General features: G+C 42.5%; 1 protein-coding gene across 3 annotated transcripts in view; it reads left to right on the forward strand.

The window, feature by feature from the left end:
- STK38L (serine/threonine kinase 38 like) overlaps positions 1–22,847 on the forward strand; it is a 67,281-nt gene extending 44,434 nt beyond the window's left edge. For all 3 annotated transcript variants that reach the window (XM_044996638.1, XM_044996646.1, XM_044996654.1), the window contains exons 6-14: positions 3,979–4,102; positions 4,794–4,948; positions 5,918–6,020; positions 6,867–6,928; positions 12,881–12,998; positions 13,443–13,566; positions 16,662–16,757; positions 18,455–18,546; positions 20,176–22,847. In XM_044996638.1, the coding sequence (XP_044852573.1) occupies positions 3,979–4,102; positions 4,794–4,948; positions 5,918–6,020; positions 6,867–6,928; positions 12,881–12,998; positions 13,443–13,566; positions 16,662–16,757; positions 18,455–18,546; positions 20,176–20,303 (1,002 nt within the window). In that variant the 3' untranslated portion in view covers positions 20,304–22,847. The remainder of the gene's footprint in view (positions 1–3,978; positions 4,103–4,793; positions 4,949–5,917; positions 6,021–6,866; positions 6,929–12,880; positions 12,999–13,442; positions 13,567–16,661; positions 16,758–18,454; positions 18,547–20,175) is intronic.
- The last annotated feature ends 2,953 nt before the right edge of the window (positions 22,848–25,800 follow it).

Here is a 25,800-nt window from a genome sequence, read left to right on the forward strand (position 1 = left end):
ACATAACTGCATTCCATAACAAAGCAATGCAACCTTTAGAGCCTACAAGTCCACTCAGACTACTACTTTCAGCCAATCGCTAAGAGAAACAAGTTTGTTTACATTTACGGGAGATAATGCTGCCCTGCTTCTTATTTACAATGTCCCCTGAAAGTGAAAACAGGCGTTCGCATGGCACTTTTGTAGCCGGCATTACGAGGTACTTACATGCCAGATATGCTAAACATTCATATGCCTCTTCATGCTTCGACCACCATTCCAGAGGATATGCTTCAATGCTGATGATGCTTGTTTTTAAAAAAAAAATGTGTTAATTAAATTTGTGACTGAACTCCTTGGAGGAGAATTGTATGTCTTCTGCTCCATGGTTTTACCCGCATTCTGACATCTATTTTGTGTTATGGTAGTCTCTGACGATGACCCAGCATATGTTGTTTGATTTAAGAGCATTTTTGCTGCAGATTTGACAAAACATAGAGCAGGTACCTATATCAGATTTCTAAAGATAGCTACAGCACTCAACCCAAGATTTAAGAATCTGAAGTGCCTTCCAAAATCTGAGAGGGACGAGGTATGGAGCATGTTTCAGAAGTCTTAAAAGAGCAACACTCTGATACAGAAACTACAGAACCTGAACCACCAAAAAAGAAAATCAACCTTCAATTGGTGGCATCTGACTCAGACGATGAAAATGAACATGCATTGGTCCTCACTGCTTTGGATCGTTATCAAGCAGAATTCATCATCAGCATGTCCTCTGGAATGGTGGTTGAAGCATGAAGGGACATAAGAATCTTTAGCACATCTGGCATGTAAATATCTTGCAACACTGGCTATAACAATGCCATGTAAATGCCTGTTCTCATTTTCAGGTGACATTGTAAATAAGAAGAGGATAGGATTATCTCCTGCAAATGTAAACAAACTTGTTTGTCTGAGTGATTGGCTGAACAAGAAGTAGGACTGAGTGGACTCGTAGGCTCTAAAGTTTTACATTTGTTTTATTTTTGAATGCAGTTATTTTTTGTACATAATTCTACATTTGTAAGTTGAATTTTCATGATAAAGAGATTGCACTACAATATTTGTATTAGGTGAATTGAAAAATATTATTTTTATTACAAATATTTATAATAAAAAATAAAGAAAAGTGAGAACTGTACACTTTGTATTCTGTGTTGTAATTGAAATCAATATATTTGAAAATGTAGAAAACATCCAAAAATATTTACATAATTCTATTAGTGTTTAACAGCATGATTAATCATGCGATTAATCATGATTAATTTTTTTTAATCACTTGACAGCCCTAGTTTAAACTGAAAAAGAAGGGTCTTAAGTACAGGGCATTCTGTCTATATGCAAGAGGCTTCTTGGAAAAAAATTCTTGGCCCAAATTAAAAATTGAGATATGGTTGTTAGACCCTCTGCTGGTCAAATGTTTTGTCCATCCCATTGTTTTAAATAGATGTTCCTTTGAATAGGTACATGACTGAAACATAACAATTATGTTTAATGTCACAGGTTATGTCTACAGTACAGCAAGAAGTGTAACTTCCGGCTCAGGTAGATATACCCACGCTAGCTCTGGCTGAGCTAATGTGCTAAAAATAGCTATGGCAGCATGGGTGGTGACAGACTAGTATCCAAAGTACAGTCCCACCCTATCTCCTGGTTTATACACTCAGGCAGCTAACCTGTGCCACTGCCTGTGTAGATGCAACAACACTGCAATTTTTAGTGCTAGCTCTGTCAAAGCAGGTGCAGGTACATCTGTCCAAGCCAGAAATTACATCCACAGCAACAGTATAAACATACTCACAGGGAGTAGGGAGCATACATTTGCTGAATGTTCCACTGCGTAATGTGTTCTGTAGGAACAACGCATTGAAGATAAATGCAATAAAATCTACAGCTGACACTAGGAGAGATCATCATGATTTGTTTTTAAACTAAGTTTAATTGTATGCAGTATCTTCATTCTGAAAAGGAGGGAGTGAGGAAAGAAATCTTTTTCAAGGTAGTAATATGGGATAGCTTAACTAGGGGTAGGCAAATAACTTAAAGTGAGTAGGCTGCTGTGGGGAGGTGACAGAATGCAGAATGTGAAGTCTACTGTCGTCACAGAAATATTTCGGGCCAGTAGAGTTGGGCGGAAGGAGGGGTGTAAAAAAAATTGCATTAAAGTTCAGGTCTCTATTGCTTGGTGAAAATAGCTCTGAAAGCTGGAAACATGTACGATTTCCTTCTATTTAATAATTTCTTGTATCTGATGCATGAAAAACCTTCAGCTGTCAGGGATTGTTGTTCAGCTCTTCATATTTCAATTTTTTTAAGAATTAGGAAACGCACAGTGCACAGTGGGATAGAGCGCTTAGCTGCATTATCCTTAAGTTCTAGTGACCCTCGCTGAGTTCTCATACCATATAGTCTTTCTGCACCAAGCCTCTTCTCTGCTGAAATGCTCCCCCTTTACAGCGCCACAGTTCTCCCAACTGACAGTGGTGCAGACAAAAATAATACATCAAGGTGCTTTTCCGCCTGTACTACTCTATAGACTGTTTTCAGATAAGAGTTCCAAAGCCTAGGATATTTCTCAGTGCATTTTGTGAACAGTTGATTAATATTTTTCAAAAGTTTTGCTAGTAAGTTGTATTCAGCCAATGGAATATCACTTGGGATATTTCACTGCAGCTCAGGCACTTGTATTTTACCTATATCTTCTGCCAGACAAACAGGCTCTGAAGTAAAAGCTGCTGAAATTGGCAGTACCAATGTATCTCTCATTTCTACAGATGTGGTTAATTTAGCAACCAACCCATTCTTATTAGAGATGATTCATCCTCAACCATGCTATAAGGAACCTATTATACAAAACAGTTATCAGCTAACTTGGGATGCATAAATGAGAGGTCTGATAATTATTGTCAATAATAATACTCCACCCGTCATTTTACCTCTGTTTCATGATTTAAGACAAGATCCTACACTTTACCCAATACTTGTACCGGGCTTTCACACTGACTTTCAAATGACATTCCAGACATTTGTAGGTACAGTGAAACCCCATTATAATGTGATAATTGGGGTCCAAAAAATTCGATCATGATAATCGCAGGGTCGCGTTACAGCGGGGTTACGAAAATTTACCATTTCAAGCCGTTCAGTTTCTCTTGTGCAGAAAACGACTTGCATTTGCGAACTGCCCATAACGGTAACTGAAAGGGTATAGCAATAATTAGTGACAGCACAAGCTAATCAACCTATTAAACAAGCCAGAACCAGCCTGAGAATGGCTGGGTTTGGACTTTGAAAACCGGAGTTTTGGGACCTGGCAGACTGGGGCTGGAGCGGCTTTCAAGAGATCTGTACAAAGGCGCTCAGCCGACTCTACAGCCTTATGCCTACTGTCCTAGGGAGACCTCAGCTCTGGAAGCAGGGGAGATCTCGAGAGCTCTCTCCCTTTTTCTGCTTCCCCTCCCTTCCTTCCTTCCTGTGTCTGTTGTATCATCTGCCTGATGGGCTAATTAGCCTGTTAGTTCTCCTCAGGGGGAGGGATAGCTCAGTGGTTTGAGCATTGGCCTGCTAAACCCAGGGTTGTGAGTTCAATCCTTGAGGAGGCCACTTAGGGATCTGGGGCAAAAAATTGGTCCTGCTAGTGAAGGCAGGGGGCTGGACTTGATGACCTTTCAAGGTCAGTTCTAGGAGATTGGTATATCTCCAATTATTATTACCTTTAGCCCATCAGTTAGGCACAGCTCTTCTTAATGAGGTCTACTCTAGAGTAATTAATTAGTTACAGTGACCAGAGCACTGGCTCAGCTGCAGTTGCCCAGCACCCTGACACAGGATTATAAACAGTTTCTTCATCAGAGATCGTGAACAATGATTGGTACAGTAACTAGAAATACAATTTAATATTAAAGTAATAATTGTCTTTGATATTAATGACAATTTCTTTATTATCTGTGCATGTAGGTGGCCCATATCAGAGCAGAAAGAGATATATTGGTCGAAGCGGATGGTGCCTGGGTGGTGAAAATGTTTTATAGTTTTCAGGATAAAAGGAATCTTTACCTGATCATGGAGTTCCTACCTGGAGGTAAAAAGCAAACCAATGAGTTCAATGGCTAAAGTATTTATTCCTTTTTTATGTAGTTGATGACAAAAGCAATCTTAAATACTTGATGCTCATGGGGTTTTTATGCTATGTTAAGTTCCAGTGTCAGTGATATCCACATTCCTGCATTTTTTTTTGAGCCTTTAGAACATCTGTAATAATAGTTGTGGGTTTGGATTAAATAATTCCTGTAATCAGATGTTCTGCTGTTCTCTACTGATGCCAATAACTGTGAAAGTGGCTATTACTGAAAACAATTACTGGGTGGTATATCTTAGGAGATACGTAATTCAACTAGGGTGACCAGACAGAAAATGTGAAAAATCAGGACAGGGGGTGGGGGTAATAGACCCCAAAATCAGGACTGTCCCTATAAAATCAGGACATCTGGTCACCCTAAATTCAAGTGACTCCACTTCACTGAGTACCCTACTTAAAAATCCAGTTAATAATTTTCAGCTGGTTCCTGCTAGGTCCAATTTGCCAAACAGGCTTTGAAGCAGAGTAACAATGGGTCTATTTGGCTAGCAGTTCCTTGGAGTATTGGCCTTGCAGCTGAAACATGCAGAAGCCAATTGTAGGATTCTAATGGAATCTACTGCTATTTCCAGTAGGGTTATCCTTGGTCATTAAAATGCACTGGTCTTTCTAATGTGTTTTTCTCTGTGGGTAGGTGATATGATGACCTTACTTATGAAGAAAGACACTTTAACAGAAGAGGAAACACAATTTTACATTTCTGAAACTGTGCTGGCAATAGATGCCATTCATCAGCTGGGATTCATCCATAGAGATATTAAACCAGATAACCTCTTGCTGGATGCCAAGGCATGTAACTTGTTTGTGAACTATTTTAAGTTTAAGCTTCTACTGTCTGATGCCAATCTCCCTTACACTAGTGTTAATCAGAAATAACTCCATTGAAGCCATTAGCATTACACTAGTGTTTAAACTGGAGAGAGTGAAGTCAGAATCTGCCTCCCATATTTTATCTTGTAGAACATCTATACAATTAGCATAGCAAAAGTAGCACTACATTGTAAACATTTTCAGTAAAGTAAAATGGGGATCTTCTTAGATGCTAGAAAAGACCCATCCACAATGCCCAATGTACGTGCAGACTGTAGCCTCAGGCTAAAACCACATTCACATACATTAATTGTTGTTGCAGTCTGAGACTTTAAGAAAAGCATGAAGTACAAAATATACTGACAATGCTACAGAAATGTTCAGTTTTTCTTTTAAATGATCATTGTAACTTTTGATGCAATTATCTTGTTTGGCTTTTTCTCTGTTAACTGATCAGAAGGGAGATTTACTGGTTAGAGCAAGATTTTGAGAGCCAGGAAACTAAACTGGTCTGTTACCTTAAGTGAGTCTGTTGACCACCTCAAATCTTTCTAAATCCATCTATACAACTGGATTAAAACACAATATCAAAATTGTTTAAGTATATTTCATCCTAACTGAGACTTCCTAGTAAACAATATTGTACTTTTCCATTCTTTTCCCCTCTAACCCCAAGCATCAAATAAACAAACAAAACTCCTACATTCTTTGGAATAATTAAGCATACTTCATTCATTACAAAGAAGAGGCAGTGATTCCCCTGCTCAGAAAAATCATTCTTTCTTGGTGTATAAAGATTCAGTCATTATAATGCCCTCTAGATAAATAATGCTGCACAAATCTGCAGTTCACACATTTCTGAAGCAAGCAGGTAATGTTGTTAAAACGTGTTGCTCCCTCTAACACTCAACTTTCCCAACAATGTTTGTATCTTCTCTGATTCTGTAGGGTCATGTGAAGCTATCTGATTTTGGACTATGCACTGGTTTAAAGAAAGCTCATCGAACTGAATTCTACAGGAACCTTACACACAATCCGCCAAGTGACTTTTGTAAGTATAAAGGTGTTCTAGTTAAAGTGTTAAACGGCTTTAGACTGCAGCCATTCTGCACTGTAATTGTAAGCCTGTTAGGTTTCACAGAATAAGCAAGACTGGGTTGGGTTGAGTTGGTTTTTTTGGACGGGAGAACAGTACACCGAATAGCTAGGAATTAGAGGAAAAAGATGGTGTTGGTGATTCTGTAGGTGACACTTTTCTCTGAATCTGAATTAAACCCATTCCCCATAATGTTAGAGGACCATGTGCTGCTGGAAATATTCTTCCAGCTGATGAGGACATTCTAGCTGAGATCAGTAATGATCTCATGAAACTTTTCATAATGGTAAGGGTGTCATCCTATTTGCCAGGGTCACATTTCAATGGTAGGTAACTAATTACATGCTACTGATTTAAATTCTCTCTGTGGTTTAATTCGGATTCCTTGTTCTTGACTTCCAGCTTTGCTCTGCAATGGCTGCCATGGTCAGAGGTGCCTGTATTTTATTGGTGGAAGGAGTAATCAGTGTATATACATTACCAGGCCCATCATAAAGGTGTTGAGCTTCAGTTAGTGTTGGTAAAACGTTAAGAAATCCTTGGATCATTGTATCAAATATCATTATTGTTACTGTTGCACTTTAAACATTCCCCATCCTGGCAGCTTAGAATTGTTTGACATAACCTCCCTTTTCCCTCTCCAATTCTACCAAAAAAATAAAAATCTGTAATAGAGCATTTTAAAGGTACAAAAAGATTATTGTGTAAAAACGACATGTAATCAATCAGGCTGATTTTTTTTTCTTTTTTGTACTCCTTCACAAATCTTTTAATGTCTAATAACTCTGTTTTGTAAATAAGCATTTCAGAATATGAACTCAAAGAGAAAAGCAGAAACGTGGAAGAAGAACAGACGACAGCTGGTGAGTCACTTCACAGTGGAACCTAGTTAAATTTTGTAGAAATAAAGTTGTCTGCACGTACCTCTTTGTAAAGACAAACATGAGACAAATTTTAAAAATCTGCATTAATGTTCAAATTGTTGCCTTAAAATCTCAAAGGCCCAGATCACGCAAACATGAATGTACTTAACGTTGTGTGAGTAGTTCCACTGTAGTCAAGAGGCAGTGTGGTTTAGTGGTTAAGGCACCAAATTCAGTCACAAGACCTGAGGGCAGATCTTCAGTTGGTATAAATGTTCATAGCATGGAGCCATGGAAACTTATACAGATCTGCCACTTTGAGCACTTATTCTTGACTCTGCCACTGGACCTGCTGTCAAGTCAGTTCACTACTTTCTGCTTTTGTTTCCCCTCCCACCTTTCATTTGTCTTGTCATTTAGGGCTTGGCTACACTTACAAGTTGCAGCGCTGGTGGAGGCTTTCCAGCGCTGCAATTACACCCCGTCCACACTTCCAGGGCACAACCAGCGCTGCAACTCCCTGGTTGCAGCGCTGGCTGAAAACCCGTCAGGGTTGGGGTATAAGGAGTGCAGCGCTGGTGATCCAGCGCTGCTCAGCAGGTGTGGACACTCACCAGCGCTTTAATTGTCCTCCAGGGAATAAGGAGTTATCCCAGAATTCCTGTTCAGCCACTCTGCTCATCAGTTTGCACTCTACTGCTCTTGCCTCAGGTGACCCGCCCTTTAAATGCCCCGGGAATTTTAAAAATCTCCTTCCTGTTTGCTGCAGCCAGGTGTGGAGTGCAATCAGTTAATCTTTACAGGTGACCATGCCTCCACGCGGCAAACGAGCCCCAGCATGGAGCACTGGCGAATTGCAGGACCTCATTAGTGTTTGGGGGGAGGAAGCTGTGCAGTCCCAGCTGCGCTCCAGCCGTAGGAATTACGATATCTTTGAGCAGGTATCAAGGTCCATGCTGGATAGGGGCCATGATCGGGACGCACTACAATGCAGGGTGAAAGTTAAAGAGCTGCGGAGTGCCTATTACAAAGCCCGCGAGGGTAATCGCCGATCCGGAGCTGCCCCCACGACCTGCCGTTTTTACAGGGAGATGGACGCGATACTTGGGGGTGACCCCACTGCCAATCCCAGGACCACGATGGACACTTCTGAGCCGGGTGGGGGACAGGAGGAGGAGGAGGCGGCGGCGGGGGGGGGGGGAGGAAAACGCGAGTGAAGCTACTGGGATGGGGGAAGACACCCCAGAGTCCCTGGAGGCATGCAGCCAGGAGCTCTTCTCAAGCCAGGAGGAAAGTACCCAATCGCAGCAGCCAGCAGTTGCAGAAGGACAAGCAGAGCAGCGGGATACCGGTAAGCGGCTTTTATTTTCTGGGTGGAAATGTTTCTGGAGAGGAAGGGGGGTTAGGGCTGTATGCATGCCAGCCTAGATGTGGAATAGCCCATTGATGTGGTCTATCACGTCGCGGTAATCGTCTGCAGTAATCTCAGCAAAAGTTTCGGCCAGAGCGTGGGCAATATGCCTGCGCAGGTTTATAGGGAGAGCCACTGTTGTCCTTGTCCCAGTCAGGCTAACGCGTCCACGCCACTGTGCCGCGAGGGGTGGGGGGACCATTGCTGAACACAGGCAACCCGCATAGGGTCCAGGGCGGAATCCACATTGCTGTAGAAGAGCCTCCCGCTGTTCCCTAGTGACTCGCAGCAAGGAGACATCTTCCAGGATTAACTCCTGTGAAAAATGTTGGGAGACTCTTTAGTGAAGCTAGTGATAGAGATAGGGAGATAGTGAAGATCACCTCTGCAGCTGCATCTTCACTCAAACCCTCTATCACTGAAGCTTACCCAAAGCAACCAGCACCCCTCTATCACTCAAGCCCCACTTCTCCCTCTATAAGCACCCCTCACTCACCATTTTGTGGCTTCTGCTGTGTTGTGTGTGGTAAAAGAATGCTAAAGTGAGGACTAAGAACTCCTTCAGTGTGTGGGAATTTCAGTCTTGAAATAATGAACACAATGCTTCCCTGTTAAATGTTGTCAATTCTTTTTTTCTAAAGTGACCTTGACTGCTGGACTGACCAGATGTACCACAGCACAGAAGCTGCAGAATTTGAGAAAAAATCCCCGAAAGAGCAAGGAAGACATGCTGAGAACTGTTATTGCTCACTCTGCTAGAGAGAGTAAAAACTTGCAGGAGTGGAGAGAAAAGGAGAGCAGGATACGCCAGAGGGAAAGCAGGACCCGGCAGAGAAATGCAGTGGCCAAGAGGAAAAGCACAGAGAAGCTGCTCAGCATCCTGTCGCGCCAAGCGGACTCTATCGAGTCACTCGTTGCCATGCAAGCAGAGCACTACCGTGCTACTCCCCCACCCACCCCGTCCCAAAGCTTTTTGCCTTGTGCACCAATGTCAGTTCAAACCCCCCTTCCCCAGCATCCAGGTTCTTACCACCACCAGCTGCCTCCAACACCTGTACGTTCACCAACCAGCCCTGCTAACTACAACCCTTACCCTCTGCACTCAACCCCCATCACCATGCAGTTTATGCACCCTGAAGTGCAGGATTCATTGCACAGCACTCCAGACAGGACGTATGCAAACTTGTGACTGTGCAGTTCACCAACCCACACCCCTGCCCTCTTGTGTTCATGAAATGTTGTGTGTGTCTGTCTGTCAAGGAAGTTTTTTTCTTTTCAATAAAACAATTCTTGGCTTTGAAAACAGTCTTTATTATAGCAGATAGTGAAAGATACCTTAGCCCAGTAAAGAAACAGGCACTGCAAATCATTTTAGGGATAATAGAATAACAGTGTAGACAGTGCACTTCACTCCCATGCAAGGCAGCCAACATTACTGTTGGCTTTCAACCTCAAATTCTTCCCTCAAGGCATCCCTAATCCTTGAAGCCCTGTGCTGGGCCTCTCTATTAGCCCTGCTCTCTGGCTGTGCATATTCAGCCTCCAGGACTTGAACCTCGGTGGTCCATGCCTGACTGAATGTTTCACCCTTCCCTTCACAAATATTATGGAGGGTACAGCAAGCGCATATAACCGCGGGGATGCTGCTTTCCCCCAAGTCTAGCTTCCCATACAAGGATCTCCAGCGGGCTTTTAAACGCCCAAAAGCACACTCCACAGTCATTCGGCACCGGCTCAGCCTGTAGTTGAACCGGTCCTTGCTCCTGTCAAGCTTCCCTGTATAGGGTTTCATGAGCCAAGGCAGTAACGGGTAAGCGGGGTCTCCAAGGATCACAATGGGCATTTCGACGTCCCCTACTGTGATCTTCCTGTCTGGGAAAAAAGTCCCTGCCTGCATCTTCCTGAACAGGCCACTGTTCCGAAAGATGCGTGCATCATGCACCTTTCCAGGCCAGCCTGTGTAAATGTCAATGAAACGCCCACGGTGATCCACAAGCGCCTGGAGAACCATAGAGAAATACCCCTTACGATTAACGTACTCTGATGCCAGGGGGGTCCAGAATAGGAATATGCGTCCCATCTATCGCCCCTCCACAGTTAGGGAAACCCATTTGTGCAAAGCCATCCACAATGTCCTGCACGTTCCCCAGAGTCACGGTCTTTCTTAGCAGGATGCGATTAATTGCCTTGCAAACTTGCATCAACACGATTCCAACGGTCGACTTTCCCACTCCAAACTGGTTCCCGACCGACCGGTAGCTGTCTGGAGTTGCCAGCTTCCAGATTGCAATAGCCACCCGCTTTTCCACCGTCAGGGCAGCTCTCAATCTTGTGTCCTTGCGCCGCAGAGTGGGGGCGAGCTCAGCACACAGTCCCATGAAAGTGGCTTTTCTCATACGAAAGTTCTGTAGCCACTGCTCGTCATCCCAGACTTCCATGACGATGTGATCCCACCAGTCAGTGCTTGTTTCCCGAGCCCAAAAGCGGCGTTCAACAGTGCTGAGCATTTCCGTGAATGCCACAAGCACTGTACTGTCACACGCGGCAGGCAAATCCATATCGATATCATCGTCGGACTCCTCACTGTCACTTTGGAGCTGAAGGAATAGCTCGACTGCCAAACGTGTTGTGCTGGCAACACTCATCAGCACAGTCCTCAGCAGCTCGGGCTCCATTTCCCACAGAAATCGCGATTCACACACAGAGCAGAAAGACACTCACAATGGCGCCAAACGTTGCCGGAAAGACAGAATGCTGGGATGTGAAGCGATGCACCACGGGGCGTTGGAACAGGAAGCGGAATGACCCACACACTTCCTTCCCCTTCCCACAATACTCAGCGCCAAAACGGCGCCAAAACGGGACGAGGTGCTCTGTGGGATAGCTGCCCACAATGCACCTCTCAATACAGCGCTGGAAAGTGCTGCAAGTGTGGCCACACTGCAGCGCTGGTAGCTGTCAGTGTGGCCACACTCCAGCGCTGGCCCTACACAGCTGCATGACCAGCGCTGTAACTCCCAGCGCTGCAACTTGTAAGTGTAGCCAAGCCCTTTGACTGGAAACTCTTCAGAGCAGGGATTGCCTCTTACATGTGTTTGTATATTACCTTGCACAGTGGGCCTCCCTCTCAGTTGGGTTCTCTAAGTGCTATCATCATACACAGAATTAATGCTAACAGCAAGTGTTTGCATGATCAGTGCCTAAGTGAGGCCATTCAAAAACAGTCCAACAGCAAAGGTAACTCAACCATATTGTATAATTGAGTGTATGCTTTGTAAATCACAAACTGTAATATATTAAACTCATAACATAATAACACAAGTATGTCTCTGCTGTATTTGAAAATATTAATAAATATTTATAAATAGAAAAAATAATAAACATTGTATGTGTGCAGTACAGCCAAGCAAACATTGCTTTCTGACCCTTAACTTTGGCATTTCTTGACTTGATAAAATTTACCTTAGAGGTTGAGTTGGTTTAAAAAATCTGAAACATTTGTTTTTCAAAACACCTATTTACTTGTGTGTTTTATAATTTTATAGGTTGTATCTTCACTGCACGGTTAACTTGGGTGATTGGCAGTTGGGTATGAGTCCCTGGGTGGGTCTAGTTTGGATGTGAGCAGCCAAACCGTAAAGCCATACTTGAGCAGGTCCACTTGAGTGAGTCAACACTGGCACTGCACTCGCTTGTGTGAGGCACTAGGACTTCTGAGGTCTCATCCCATGGTTCTTTGCACTGCAGTAAAATGAGACGCTCTCTGATTGTTTCCTAGTGACTTATAGGAGAACTTGTCGTCTATCTTTCTGGGCACGGAGGGAGATCTGTGGAAAGGCGTCGGAGAACTATCAGCAGTTGAGTGATTGAGCCTGCATCCTAGGCAGGTTACCAGCCTGAGTGTAATTAGCATTTGGGCTTGAAGTAGAGATGAGTGAAATTCAAACTTTCCATCTGTCAGGAAATTCCTGACCAGCTCTAGCTTTAACCTGTACCCCAGGATAGGCCAGTGAGTCCAGGTACAAAGCACACTTCACTTTTTTTGTGTGTGAATGGAAGCCACATTAGGGGAAACACCGAAATAAGAGTCTGAGTTAATTCTGCAGTGCAGACATGCTCATATACAGAACAGTTTGTTAGTGTTTCAGGAGAGTTAGATGTTGAATGTACGCTTTTTCCCACGACTTTTGTAATTTACTAGTAATACAGTAGGCTAAAATGTATAAAGAAATGTGATCTAAGAAATCATTGATATTTCAGTCTGTATGTACTATATGTACTACGGGCTCTTCACACTTGGGGGTGGGGGGTGGCAGTCTAACTTCACAGTTATTTTTGGTTCTGTGCTTGTGTATCTAAATGAACAGTCTCTTTTGGGTTTTATGTATTGTGACTTATCAAATTACTTATCCTTTTTCTACTAAATAGCAGTACTCTATTAATTCCAGTAATTTTTTTTTCTTCACAGAACTTTAAAATGGTGAGTGTATAACCCCATATACAGAGCCCACCCAACCCCTACTTTTTTTTTTGTTTTCCAGGCATACTCTACTGTTGGGACCCCAGATTATATTGCTCCAGAAGTATTCATGCAGACTGGGTACAACAAGTTGTGTGACTGGTGGTCTTTGGGAGTGATTATGTATGAAATGCTAATAGGTATGTTATCATTACCAACCCCGAGATAGATTTTAGGGTCAAAAGGGACCATTAGATGACTGAGTCTGACCTGCTGTATAACACAAGGCATAGAATTTCATCTAGTAACTTTTTTTTACTGAGCCCAACAATTTGTGCTCAACTAAGTAGCTCTTCCAGAAGGGCATCCACTCTTAATTTGAAGACATTAGCCTTAGTAGTTTGGTCCAGTATTTGATCACCCTCGCTGTTAAAAATTGTTACTGATTCAGTCCCCTTAACCTTTAATATTATAATTTCAAAGGTATTTTGTAGTTTTCAAGGAGAGAATTTTTTTAGTTGACATTGCCATGCAGAAATTTTTGAGGGAGAGGTAGCAAAATGGTTTTGTTTTATGTCAGACTGGGCCTAGGTACACTTTTCTAATGTTGGAAAAGCTCATTAAGCTTTTTTCCATTTATATAGGGTATCCACCTTTCTGCTCTGAAACGCCACAAGAAACATATAGGAAAGTTATGAACTGGAAAGAAACGTTGGTATTTCCCCCAGAGGTGCCCATTTCAGAAAAAGCAAAGGACTTAATTCTGAGGTTAGTAACTAAAACTTTTGTGGCCATTCAGACCCATAGACATGATCCTCTTCCATTACGTTCATTTTCCAGTGTGTGGAGAAACTCATTTCTGCAGGGTGGAAAGGTGCTGAACTCATCTCCTTCTCCCCATATAACCATTTCCGGAGGCCAAGCTTACAGGGACGGAAAGTTCAGCTCACTGGGCCAGATTCTGCTACCACTGAAGTTAATGAAAAGTTTCCACTGAAGTTGATGGGAGCAAGACTAGGCCCTAAGGAGGGAAGTCCTGAATTACACTAATTTATCTGTATTAAAGAAATGATCCTGCTGTGCTGATGCTGACAGAACCCCCATTCAATGGAAGTTTGTCTATATTAGGACTGTATGACTGTATGAAGGACTGTATGACTGGGCCCTGAAAGAATATAAGAGATGGGGAGAGGGGAGGAATAAAGGGAGGATCATGAGGATGCAGGAAAAGAACAGTGATGATAGATTTTCTGTGTAATACTTGGTCTTGCAAAGCATTAGATGCATGGACTGCATAGGCTGCATTAGTCTTTATTACAGCTACTTTTTAAAAGATACAACTTTAGGAGCAGTCTTTTGTGACAAGCACCATAAAAATTATTACTAATAGTCCACAGTTATCTGGGAGAAATTATTCAATCAAGTGGAAGATCAAAGCATCTTTTAATTTTAGACACAGAGAAAGTTTTAGGTTGAAAGAGAAGTTGAAGGACCCCATCCAGGTACCTCTCCCACTTTGTCCTTTCTCCTATCCACTTCATCCATTCTTGGTAAATATTTCAATTTTTCAGTTTTTCAATTGTACCTCACAAAAATTTGTTCCAAATTCTCATCTGAATGCTTTGCATGAGGAAATCGGAATAATGCAACTACAAATCTCTTGGCGTGTCTGTCTCCAGCAATAGAGACAGAACAGATCTGAAGGAAAAAGAATGTTTTAAAAATCAAATTTTCAGTTATCCATTGTGGAACTGGAAAAACCGAACAGGATCCAGCACGTAAAGCACATCAATTCAGAGCCAACAAAACAATGCAGCAGATATAATGGAGTTTGACTTAATCCGCGCTTCTCAAATGCAGCCACTGTGGTTCCATGTGGCCACCATGGGCTTTTCTTGCAGCCACAGCCTCCTGGGCTGTGATGGGGAATAAGAGGGGCAAAGCAATGCCTCCTTCCCTCCACTCCCCATTGCTCCTGGATGCACTGCCTTAGTGTTGGTTGCTGGGGCCTCCAGCAAGGGTTGGACCCTGCCCCTCTCTGGAGACACGTGGGGCACAACGCTGGAGGAGCAGTCACTTGGTGAGTTCCCCACCTTCTGGCCGTGGGGCTTCGGGCTCCAGCCCTGAGCTCTGGATGCATGGTGGCGGGCCCTAGGCTCTGTCCGCGCAGCTTCGGGCTGTTCCCAGGCCCCCTCCCCTCAGCGTCAGGCTCTGGCCCCCAGCTGCCTCACCCAGCCACCCATCCCAGTTGCCCATGCCCCCCCCTGCTTTCCCTGACACCCCCACAATCCAGGGCTTAATTTGTCCCCACGTTTGCTGAGGCTGAGTAAGTGATACTTGTATGTTTGTTAATATCACTTTTCACAACTGACTTACTAGCTAGCAATAAATAAATTACAATGATTTGGACGTGTATATGTGCAGATTTATTTGTTTTTCCTAAAGCTAATTAAGTATTTTAGGAAAAAGTGTGAGAGTGGCCACCAGCAAGAGTTGGTGGCCGCACTCTGAGGCCACTAAGTAATTTGTCCTGAAAACCCCAATATAGAGATTGTTGGGCTGTATGGATAAAATCACATTTTCCAAAAGCCATTTCTTGGTGATGGTGTTTATTCCTTACCTAGTATTGATTGACCTGTAGGGATTTGATTTGATTTCAAGGATCAGATTAGAAATAATTTTTCTTTAGCTTTTTTATTTTTTGGCAGAAGGGTACTCAACAAGTGCCATTCAGATGTAAGCCAAGAATATCACTCTTGTGGGAGTATAGCTTAGTCAATTTATAACCTGAATGACTTGTCACATTACTGAAATGCCTGTCCGAACTTGCTTTGTGCTGGCAAGAAGGAGGTTTTGTTTCTATGAAGGTTTGGCAGGTAAAATGTTTTATGAATCTGGATGTTGTGATCATTCAGGTATAGCCAGTTACCCATATTGATTCTTATAAATGAATTGCTCTGAGTATGTTAGCCACTGCCAAACACACACTCTTGTAACTCTGTTGCCTGAAATAATGGAGAGAATCTTCCATCTGCTGGACAAAAATTGTTGCTGAGCACAAATTGTCTACTGCTTTCAGTACGGAACAGGTGACTACTTGAAAGCAGAAGTGGAATCTAGTTAAACAAATCAACTTTCAGAAGCAACATTAGTTTATACAAAAGCAGCATGTCTGTCAGCAAAGGGGTTTATGGGAGGGCAGCACACTGTCATGCAGCAAACTGAAGGCCCAATCTGCAAATTAGATCAGTCGGTGGCTCAGCACCTAAAGGGACCGGGCTCTTTGTTTGAAAGGGCCTTATTGTTTTCTCCATTATGGATGCTTGACAAGGCATTTGCTTCTCCAATTGTCTGGTGGCTAAACTATCAGTTCCAGAAGGCTGAATCACAGCACAGCACTGACTTGTCTCGTGGAACATGCTGCTGTTTAATGTGGGAGGATAAGAAAGTTTTGGAGGTTGGTTAAAAAGAGAGAGTACTTAACAGAAATGGATGCTTTAAAATCAAGATATCTCTCTTGGGCCAGACCATGTGGAGAAACTGGAAATTCCAAGAAACGAAATGTCTTCCTGTTACTGGTTTGGAATAATAACCAGCTCTGGCAGCAACTTGTTCACAAAAGCCTGGAGCTGAAAGAAAAATATGAGATATTACCATTGTAGCATTGTGCCTTTTATAATATGACTGACAACATTTTATTTCTGTGATTTTTCTAGGTGTAATGAGATGTTGAACAATCCAAAAATAAAACAATTTAAAGGATTTTTTAAAATCCCTGCTACAGGATTGTACAATGATTTATTTGATATGCTCTTTTCTGCATTGATTGTAATATTCTTTCTCTCCTCCCCCCCCCCCTTCAGATTTTGTATTGATTCAGAAAATAGAATTGGTAGTAATGGAGTAGAGGAAATAAAGGATCATCCATTTTTTGAAGAAGTTGACTGGGGACATATCAGGTATATAGATGTGCTTTGTATATTGGATGGAAATCTTGGTAGCAATAACTTCATATGCTGTAAAGGCAGGAATAACTTATCCTAATTAGCTTTTTATTTTAAAGTGTAACTACAGTAACTCCTCACTTAACGTTGTAGTTATGTTCCTGAAAAATGCGACTTTATGCGAAACGATGTTAAGCGAATCCAATTTCCCCATAAGAATTAATGTAAATGTGGGGGTAGGTTCCAGGGAATTTTTTTTTGCCAGACAAGACATTATATACATATACAGTATAAGTTTTAAACAAACAGTTTAATATTGTACACAGCAATGAATGATTGTGAAGCTTGGTTGAGGTGGTAGAGTAAGAGGGTGGAATATTTCCTAGGGAATGCCTTTCTGCTAAATGATGAACTAGCACTCAGCTGAGCCCTCAAGGGTTAATAGGCCGTTGTTAATGTAGCCTCACACTCTACAACGCAGCATGGACTGAGGGCAGGAGGGAGGAAACACAATAGATGCAGGGCAGTAGCTGCAAACACTTCCCTGCAAAAACTGAACATGATGATGAACCCACACTACACCACTCCCTCCTCCTGACAGCACATGTATGGCTACATAGGTGTCGACTTTTCAAAGTGCTGGGGGGTGCATGCATGAGTGAGAGAGAGAGAGAGAGAGAGAGAGAAAGACGTGCATTGCCCCTTTTAAGTACGCTGACCCCACTTCAAGTATGTTGCCCTTTTAAGCTAATCAGCCAGTTCAGACAGGAAGCAACAGCTCTCCCCTTCCCCTTCTGTCCCCAAGCCCTGTGACTGTCCCCTCTTCCACTTTTTGATCAGCAATGTAACAACGTTAACCGGGACAATGTTAAGTGAGGAGTTACTGTATTGGAAAAACAAGCAATTCCAGCCTTGTTCTCAGAGGAGGGAACTGACATTCATAGAGCTGGTCCGTTTGTTATGCAGCATTCCCCAAACTAGAGAGAATCCAGACTAGTTTGCAGTGCTGCAGGACAGAAAGCAGTGGTGGCAGGGAAATCAGAGTGATTCCTGATTTGCACTCACCTACCCCCAGCATGTTTGCTCCCATGGCTGCAGTGGGCCAGACCTTAGAAGCCAGCCACCTCTCCCCCTGCTCCCACAGCTACCCATACTGTAACAAGTTGACAGTATGATTCATGGCTTTGAAAATACATGTGGCTCATCCCCAGAGCAGCCAGTGGTCACGCCCAGGTAGCATGTAGCCTTCTGACCAGATCATTTGAGGAGGGGGAAAAAAGAAAATTAAAAAAACCCAGCAAATAAAAATAGCAAACAAAAAAATTATACACAGAAATCACAAAGAGAATGAAAAGGAGAAAGGGCTGTAACTATGAGTGAAAAACAAGGGCATCTCTTTTAAAACTGACTTTAGTAGCACTCAAAATATGGCCAATAGAGACAACTGCTGCTACCATCCTTTAAGGATGCAGGGTAAACCTGTGTCTTATAAATATTGTACCTTTATATGAAAAAGCCCATATTTCTCCTTGATGGTCACCCCACCCAATCCTGCAGCTCACTTAGCTCAGTTGAAGTCAGTGGAGGTATAACATTGTACACCAGCTGAGAATCTTGCCCTTCGTGTTTACAAGGGGGATATTGTCATCCTGTAGCAAAATGAAAAGTAATGAAGTTTTTCTTACTATTCAGTTCTTTTTTTGCTTGTGTAGGGAGAGGCCAGCTGCAATCCCTATAGAAATCAAAAGTATTGATGACACTTCCAATTTCGATGAATTTCCTGAATCTGATATTTTACAGCCAGGTGAGACCTTGTAAATTGCAGTCTTATCTAACACATCCCAAAATATAACCATAAATTTTATTTCCATTATATTCATTTTCCCCGTATCTTGATCCAACTACTTCAGACCTGCACTGTATTTGGATTATCTGGGAACTTTGTTAGTGAACTATATTTAAATTAAAAAAAACAAACGTAAATCTGTGAACTACCCCTTCCTTAATCCTCTTTCTCAAGGAGTGTGAAAAGATAGCTTTTAATCTGCGGGGGAAAAGTGTGTGTGTGTGTGTGTGTGTGTGTGTGTGTGTGTGTGTGTGTGTTGCCTTAATGGTAAGCAGTTACAGGCTTTCACCATATAGACAATATTGCCACATTTTTGGTAAAATGTATTGCCTTAATTGGTTTCAGATGTTTGGTAACATTGAAATTTAAGCCAGATGCAAATATTATATTCTTTGCAGGCAAAATTTCAAAAGCATCTAAATGATTGACAAGCAGCAGTACTAAGGTTAAACAGTACTAAGTGTTAAACACTTAAGTGACTTAGGAGCCTAATTCTCATTGTAAGTCATATAGGCACTTTTGAATAAGTTAAGTCAGCATTTAGCGGGAGATTCTTAAATGTATGAGTCCTGAATCTCCAAGGTGATGGGTTCCCTCAGCTCCCACTGGCTTCAATGATACTATTTATGTGTGTTGAGTGAGACACATCCTTAAGTATGTTGGAGTCAAACAGTCTTTTACTATTCTTCTAGCTCATCCCACTTATCCAAAATCTTAATTTTTTTTCTGTAACTCTGAAATGGCTCCTATAGAATGGCAAGTTGGTTTTCCTCTTCCTTTAATGCCAGAATTTTCAAACCTGGATGCCTGAAGTTAGGTACCTAACTCTATATTTAGGCAGCTAATTAAATTACATGGATTTCTTTTCATAATTTCTGAGTCTCTATTACTCCCATTGACTTTAATAGGCATTTATGATACACAGTATCACAGAAAATGTTGCTTATTCTTTAGATGCCTAAATATGAACTTGAGAACATAACTTTCAGCACCAAGTCTGAACATTTTGGCCTAGAACTATAGGAACATTAATTTGAATAATTATTTTACAAGACAATTCTATGTTCAGCACTGGAATAATATTAGATGTTCATAAAGTAAAATGTTGCTCTCCTAAATGCTCTGCAAACATCACAAAAGCACTAATTAGTGAAGAAATTCAAAAAGAATACAAGTATAGAGTGGTACAATCCCATTGGGAAAGGTCTGACTTTTGCTGGAGTGTGTGTGTGTGTGTGTGTGTGTGTGTGTGTGTGTGTGTGTGTGTGTGTGTGTGTGTGTGTGTGTGTGTGTGTGAACTCCTAAAAGTTGTTGTTTTTTTAATTGTGGTCACAGTTGGGGATCAGGATCTTACTGTGGCAGGCAATATAAAGGCCGTTCCTTCCTCAAAGATGCCGGGTGATATCCTGGCCCTTTTGAAGTTAATGGCAAAATTTCCATTGACTTTATTAGGACCAGGATTTCACCTGCAGTCTTTATAATGCTAGAGAGAACCAACTTCAGGATTGTTTGCCTGACATTGTGTGGTGACTTCTCTTGCCAGCAATACTAATTTTTTTAATTTTCTTTTTGACTTCTACATTCCAGTGCCAAATACCACAGAACCTGACTACAAATCCAAAGACTGGGTTTTCCTCAATTATACCTACAAGAGGTTTGAAGGGCTTACACAGCGTGGCTCTATCCCTTCCTATATGAAAGCTGGGAAGTTGTGAAACAAAATAAAACCCCATAAAATTAAAAATAAAACAAAAAAACCCAAACCTCAGGTAGCTGCATCACCAGGCCTGCTTGGCGTAGATATCAATACAGTGACTCTGGTGCGCATCGACTTCACAAGGAAATTCTACAGGATTAGGATTTCTAAGACTACTACAGGAATTAGTTGGCAGAGCCAGCTGGCTTTTTTTTTTTTTTTTTTATATTTGAATATTTTTGTTAACTTTATTATACAAAGGTACTGGAATAAAAGGGTCAGACATCCCTTTGTAACTGCACTGCCTATGTGTGTATAAAGGTTAATTATGCCTCTGTGTACTGTGGCTTTGTTTGTACTGTAAGCCATCTAATCCACCCAGGAGAAAAACATATCATTTTAAAAAGCAACATGGGCTAATGTTGCAGCACCATTATTTTACTGCTGTCCTGGTGGGTTTTAGATATACGGTATAAAAACCATCAACCATATTTGTAAAGGTCTCTTTCAAGTGATTGTCCACATGGATTCCTCTCCTGGTGTACATGCACCCATGCACAGAGTAATTTAACAGTCACCAAACAACCAGAGACAACATTGCTCTTTTCCTCGAAGAAGCCCCTCGCCTTGGTACAGATATTTCAGAAATCCCGAGAATACCTGAAAGGGTAGCTCCACCTGTGGAAGAAAGATACTCCTCCTCTTGCTCAGCAGTGAGAGCATACCAACTATAGGACAGGTTCCACCCTATACTTAACCTTATTAATCAACTTCTGTAGCTCCATATCTGCTGATCAGGGCCCATTCCATCACGCCTCAGCAGCATCTGCAGCTCCTCTAAGTGGCATTCCCTTTTTTGAGCTATGTAGGGCAGCTACCATTTTCATTCAGTACTACTCCTTAGTAAAGAGCTCCAGATCTGATGTCCACTTTGGCAGAGTTGTCCTGCAACCATTGTTTAAACAGACTGCAAGTAGACCTGGACAGTGAGGTCACTGCTTGTGAGGCACCAGAAGTGGCACATATGTGGACAATTACGTAAGCAGGGTTACTTGCCTTACAGTACCTGTGGTTCTTCGAGATGTTCCACAGCCTGACCACCTTCCCTGAGGGATGTTTGGGCCCACTCTGGCCCTTATGCCCTCAGAACATCCAGGACGCAGATGCGGCCTCAACAGACACTGCTCTTCAAAAGAATCTAATCTCACACTTATTAGGTGCATGCACCTCAGAAGTGGAATCCATGTGGGCCACACATCTTGAAGAACCACAATTAATATAGAGTAAGTAGCCATTCTTTATCAAAAATGTGCCCTATGTGATTGAACTTCGCAAGATAGATGAAGGTAATTTAAGGAGATTTCATGGAAATAGCAAACTCCTAATATGCTGACTTGTCTGTACATATTAATTGGTTTATCTCCAGGGGAAAAGCTACACCCTCCTAGTCATAACACTAAAAATAATTTGCATATAAAACTGCCGATGGTTAATCAAATGAATGCTCACATAGGAGTTACACTGTTAGGGAGACTTACTACAGTATATTTAGCATCATAATCTCCCTTATTGTGATAGTTGAATTTCTTTATTTTCTGAAAAAAATGGCATTATTTTAATCTAATCAGCAAGTCAAATTAAAGAAAATATTAGAATACTGCTTTTAGAATAGTAGTGGGAATTCTTTTTAAAGGCAAAACTGTGACACTGTAATGATGTAAAGACAACAGAAGGTTTATCTACACTGGCTTTCCAAAAACAAGGAAGTGCAACATATCTTTTTGCTTGTTAATTTTTTCTTTTGACAGTGTTTGTCATTGTGCCATTTTCTTTCTTATTCTCAGAGTACCAAAGATCCTGCAATGGCTTGATGATTGCAATCATATGAAGTTTTGATTTCCATGCCTATGATTTGTTAACTTCTGTTAAATGTGGAATGGGGTATACAATTCATAAAAGTTTTTTTTTTCTGGGAAGTTAACCTATTCCAGCAGGAGAAACTGTTAAATCATCAGTTGCATAGAGGTGAGCCTGAACCAAAATCCTGTATCTGACTACCCACAAACTGAGGAGGAAGTTTGGATTGAAATACGGCTGAATTTTTGGACTTGGGTCCATCTCGAATCAGCATGGGTTAATAAACTGAGGTACAGGCAGTAAATGATGGTCAGGGGATTATTTTGTGTGTGAGAGAAGGGGTTAAAAATACAAAGTAATGTTGCCAGCATTCAGAATTGAATATTGTTGAGACTGCATTTGCACTGTTAATTTGCCTTGCTGACGAGTTGGGTAAATTTTATTTTTATAGGTCAATTATTAAAAACCTACGTCATTGCATACAGTGTGGGATAATTACAAGCATTGTAACATACTGTACCTTGTCCTTTTAATGTTGTTCATATTACAAAAGCTCATTCTCTGAGTCTAAATGGCAACTGCTATATTTTTTTCCTGGACTGTTGCATTAGTTGTGGTGGGGAAAGTTACATAGAAGCATTATAAAAGGTTTATATGAGGCTTTTTACAGCATTTGAAAATAAACATAGCGTTCTTTTGTAAAGTTGCAGTTTTTTTAACCCAGTTCATAATGTTATTTTATTTTACTTTCCAAACGCGTAGACGACAGAGGACTTCTGAGACATTTGAAGGCTTTTGGTGTTGGATATGCCCATATTGAATTCCATCATACACCAGTCAAAGCTACAGTTGCCTTCGGTCAAAAGAATTAGCCATGCTGCTGTTGCTATCAATACATAGACGGCAACCGTGTGTTTAAAAATAGTTATTACTATTTATTATAGCTTCCCAAACTTTTTCCTGTGTGGACCACATTTTAGTAAATTGAGTCTCTCATGGAGAACTTGCCCTACCTATTTGTTATGGGAAGAACCACCTCCCTTTCCCGGGTGCATATCATCTCTGTGGCAACTATTGCAAATGATTACATGTAATATATTTTACTGGGCCAGCTTTTGGGGGTGGAAGGGACAAGTTTCCGAGCTTTATAGAGCTCTTCTTCAGGTCATGAAGCGCGAAAGCTTGTCCCTTTCACCCAGTGATGAACTGCCAAAAAATTAACAACCAGTTCCCTCCTCCTCACCCCATGAGGGGGTCATGCCCCGCCCGGGACTCCTGTCCCATCCAACCCCCCACGTTCCTTGACAGCCCCCCCCGGAACCCCATCCACCCCCCTTGCCTGTCCCGTGACTGCCCCCTGCCACCCCATCCAACCCCTGCTCCTTCCTGACTGCCCCCCATGACCCTTGCCCCCATTCAATGCACCTGTTCCCTGCCCTCTGACTACCCCGACACTAATGCACCCCCCCCAACTCCCCTGCCCTCTATCCAACACCCCCTCCATGCTCCCTGCCCCCTTACTGCGCTGCCTGGAGATGGGGGCTGGGCCGGGGCCGGGCTGAGCCGCTCGGCCGGGGTTGGGACCAGGGCCGGGGCACTCGGCCGGGGCCAGAGTAAGGGCACCCAGCTGGCCGGGGCCAGGCCGGAGCCACGCTGCTCGGCCAGCCGAGGTTGGGACCGGGCCGGAGCCGCGCCACCCGGAGATGGGGTCAGGGGCCAGGCCGGAGCCGTGCGGCCCCTGGAGCCCTCCTCGCACCCCCGTCTCCCTGCCCCAGCTCACCTACGGGAAGCCATTGCTTCCTTCTCAGCTCTCCCAGGCTTCCCGCGTGAAGAGCTGATTCGCAGGAAGCCGGGGAGGTGGAGGAGAAACCTTGAGAGCGTACAGGGGAGGAGGCAGAGGTGGAGTGAGGGGAGCTGGGGCTGGGGGAAGGGAAGACAGCTGCTGGGTGGTCCAATAAAAAGTATTACCTCCCCTACTTTGTCCCAGAATCTGAGAGAGACCAACACAGCTACAACAATACTGCAAACATACTTTTTTATTGCAAGTCCATTCACAATATAGCTACTGCAACACTTCAGACAACGAAATATCATTTTAACAACCCGCTATTGCCAGGTTTTGAAAAGCAGAAGACCAAGGGTGATGGTGATAGTTTAACATTTATATTGCTGTAGCACCCAAAGGCTTCAGCTAGGTTGGGCCCCACTGTGGTAGGCCCAATACAAAAATATAATAATTGACAGCTTGCAAGTGAAAAGACAAGATATAATATGTGGATGAGATACAGAATTGAGTTGGGGTGAAATTGGGGAGACACAGTAACAATATAATAGTATGTGTGCAATCATCCTTTCTTTTTTTTCAAGTTATATTACCGGGAGATTTAGTTCCGGCACAGAATAATCATGCATTTAAAAGCATTTTTAGAGTTTTCAGACTATTCTAAACTAGCAGGTTTTTTGTTGTTGTTTTTTGGCTGCATCTTGCTTTAGCTATAATTTATTCCTCCCTCCCCCCCCCTTTTAAAGGGTTCTTTTTGTTTCCAAAGATTCTCTTCATGTTTTTAGAAAGTTATTCACTGAGACTACTTAAGACCTGTACCAAACGTTCCCTAGCTGGATATCTTATACTCAATCTTTTGTGCCCAGTTCTGCACAGTGCTGAGAACCCTCAGCTCCCATTGACTTCAGTCAGAGTTGAAAGTGCTCAAAGTCTCCCAAGGTTGCCCTAGACCAGGGGTCGGCAACCTTTCAGAAGTGCTGTGCCGAGTCTTCATTTATTCACTCTAATTTAAGGTTTCGCGTGCCAGTCATACATTTTAACGTTTTCAGAAGGTCTCTTTCTATAAGTCTATAATATATAACTAAAGTATTGTTGTATGTAAAGTAAATAAGGTTTTAAAAATGTTTAAGAAGCTTCATTTAAATTAAATTAAAACGCAGAGCCCCCCCGGACCGGTGGCCAGGACCCAGGCAGTGAGAGTGCCACTGAAAATCAGCTTGTGTGCCACCTTCGGCACGCGTGCCATAGGTTGACTACCCCTGCCCTAGAATTTGCATTAATCAGCCCAATGGGTTTGATCCTGCAAGGTCCTGAGCAATTCCTTGAGATGCAGAGCATCCTTAACAGTTGCTCAGCACTTGGCAGGATCAGGCCATATGAGCTTAGGTTTGAAGTCCTTCCTGAGTCAAAAGTCCCAGTAATATGAAAGTTACTGTGGATTTACAGTATTGTAACAGATAAGAATCTGGCTCTTTGATTTCAAGAGGAGTTTTGACTGAGTAAAGACTGGGTGACTGAGTGAGATTTGAGAGGGATACTGTTGGAGAAATCCTGGCCCTATTAAAGTTTCTGGGACCGGCATGCACAGAAGGAGTTAGGCATTGTGACACTGAGTGTCATGGCACCTAACTTTTAGGTGCCTACAAATTCACAAGAATACACTGCAGTTCACAAAGCTTCAGTCCAGCATCTGAGTTCCCTAGACCAGGGGTTCTCAACCCTTTTCTTTCTGAGCTCCCCCCGCGCGCACACACCAACATGCTATAAGAACTCCACGGCCCACAAGTGCCACAACAACTAGTTTTCTCCATATAAAAACCAAAGCCAGCATTAGGGGGTAGCAAGCAGGACAATTGCATAGGGCCACACACCAGGG

Source organism: Mauremys mutica, chromosome 1 (assembly GCF_020497125.1).
Source record: "Mauremys mutica isolate MM-2020 ecotype Southern chromosome 1, ASM2049712v1, whole genome shotgun sequence".
In the NCBI taxonomy this organism is placed as follows: Eukaryota; Metazoa; Chordata; order Testudines; family Geoemydidae; genus Mauremys; species Mauremys mutica.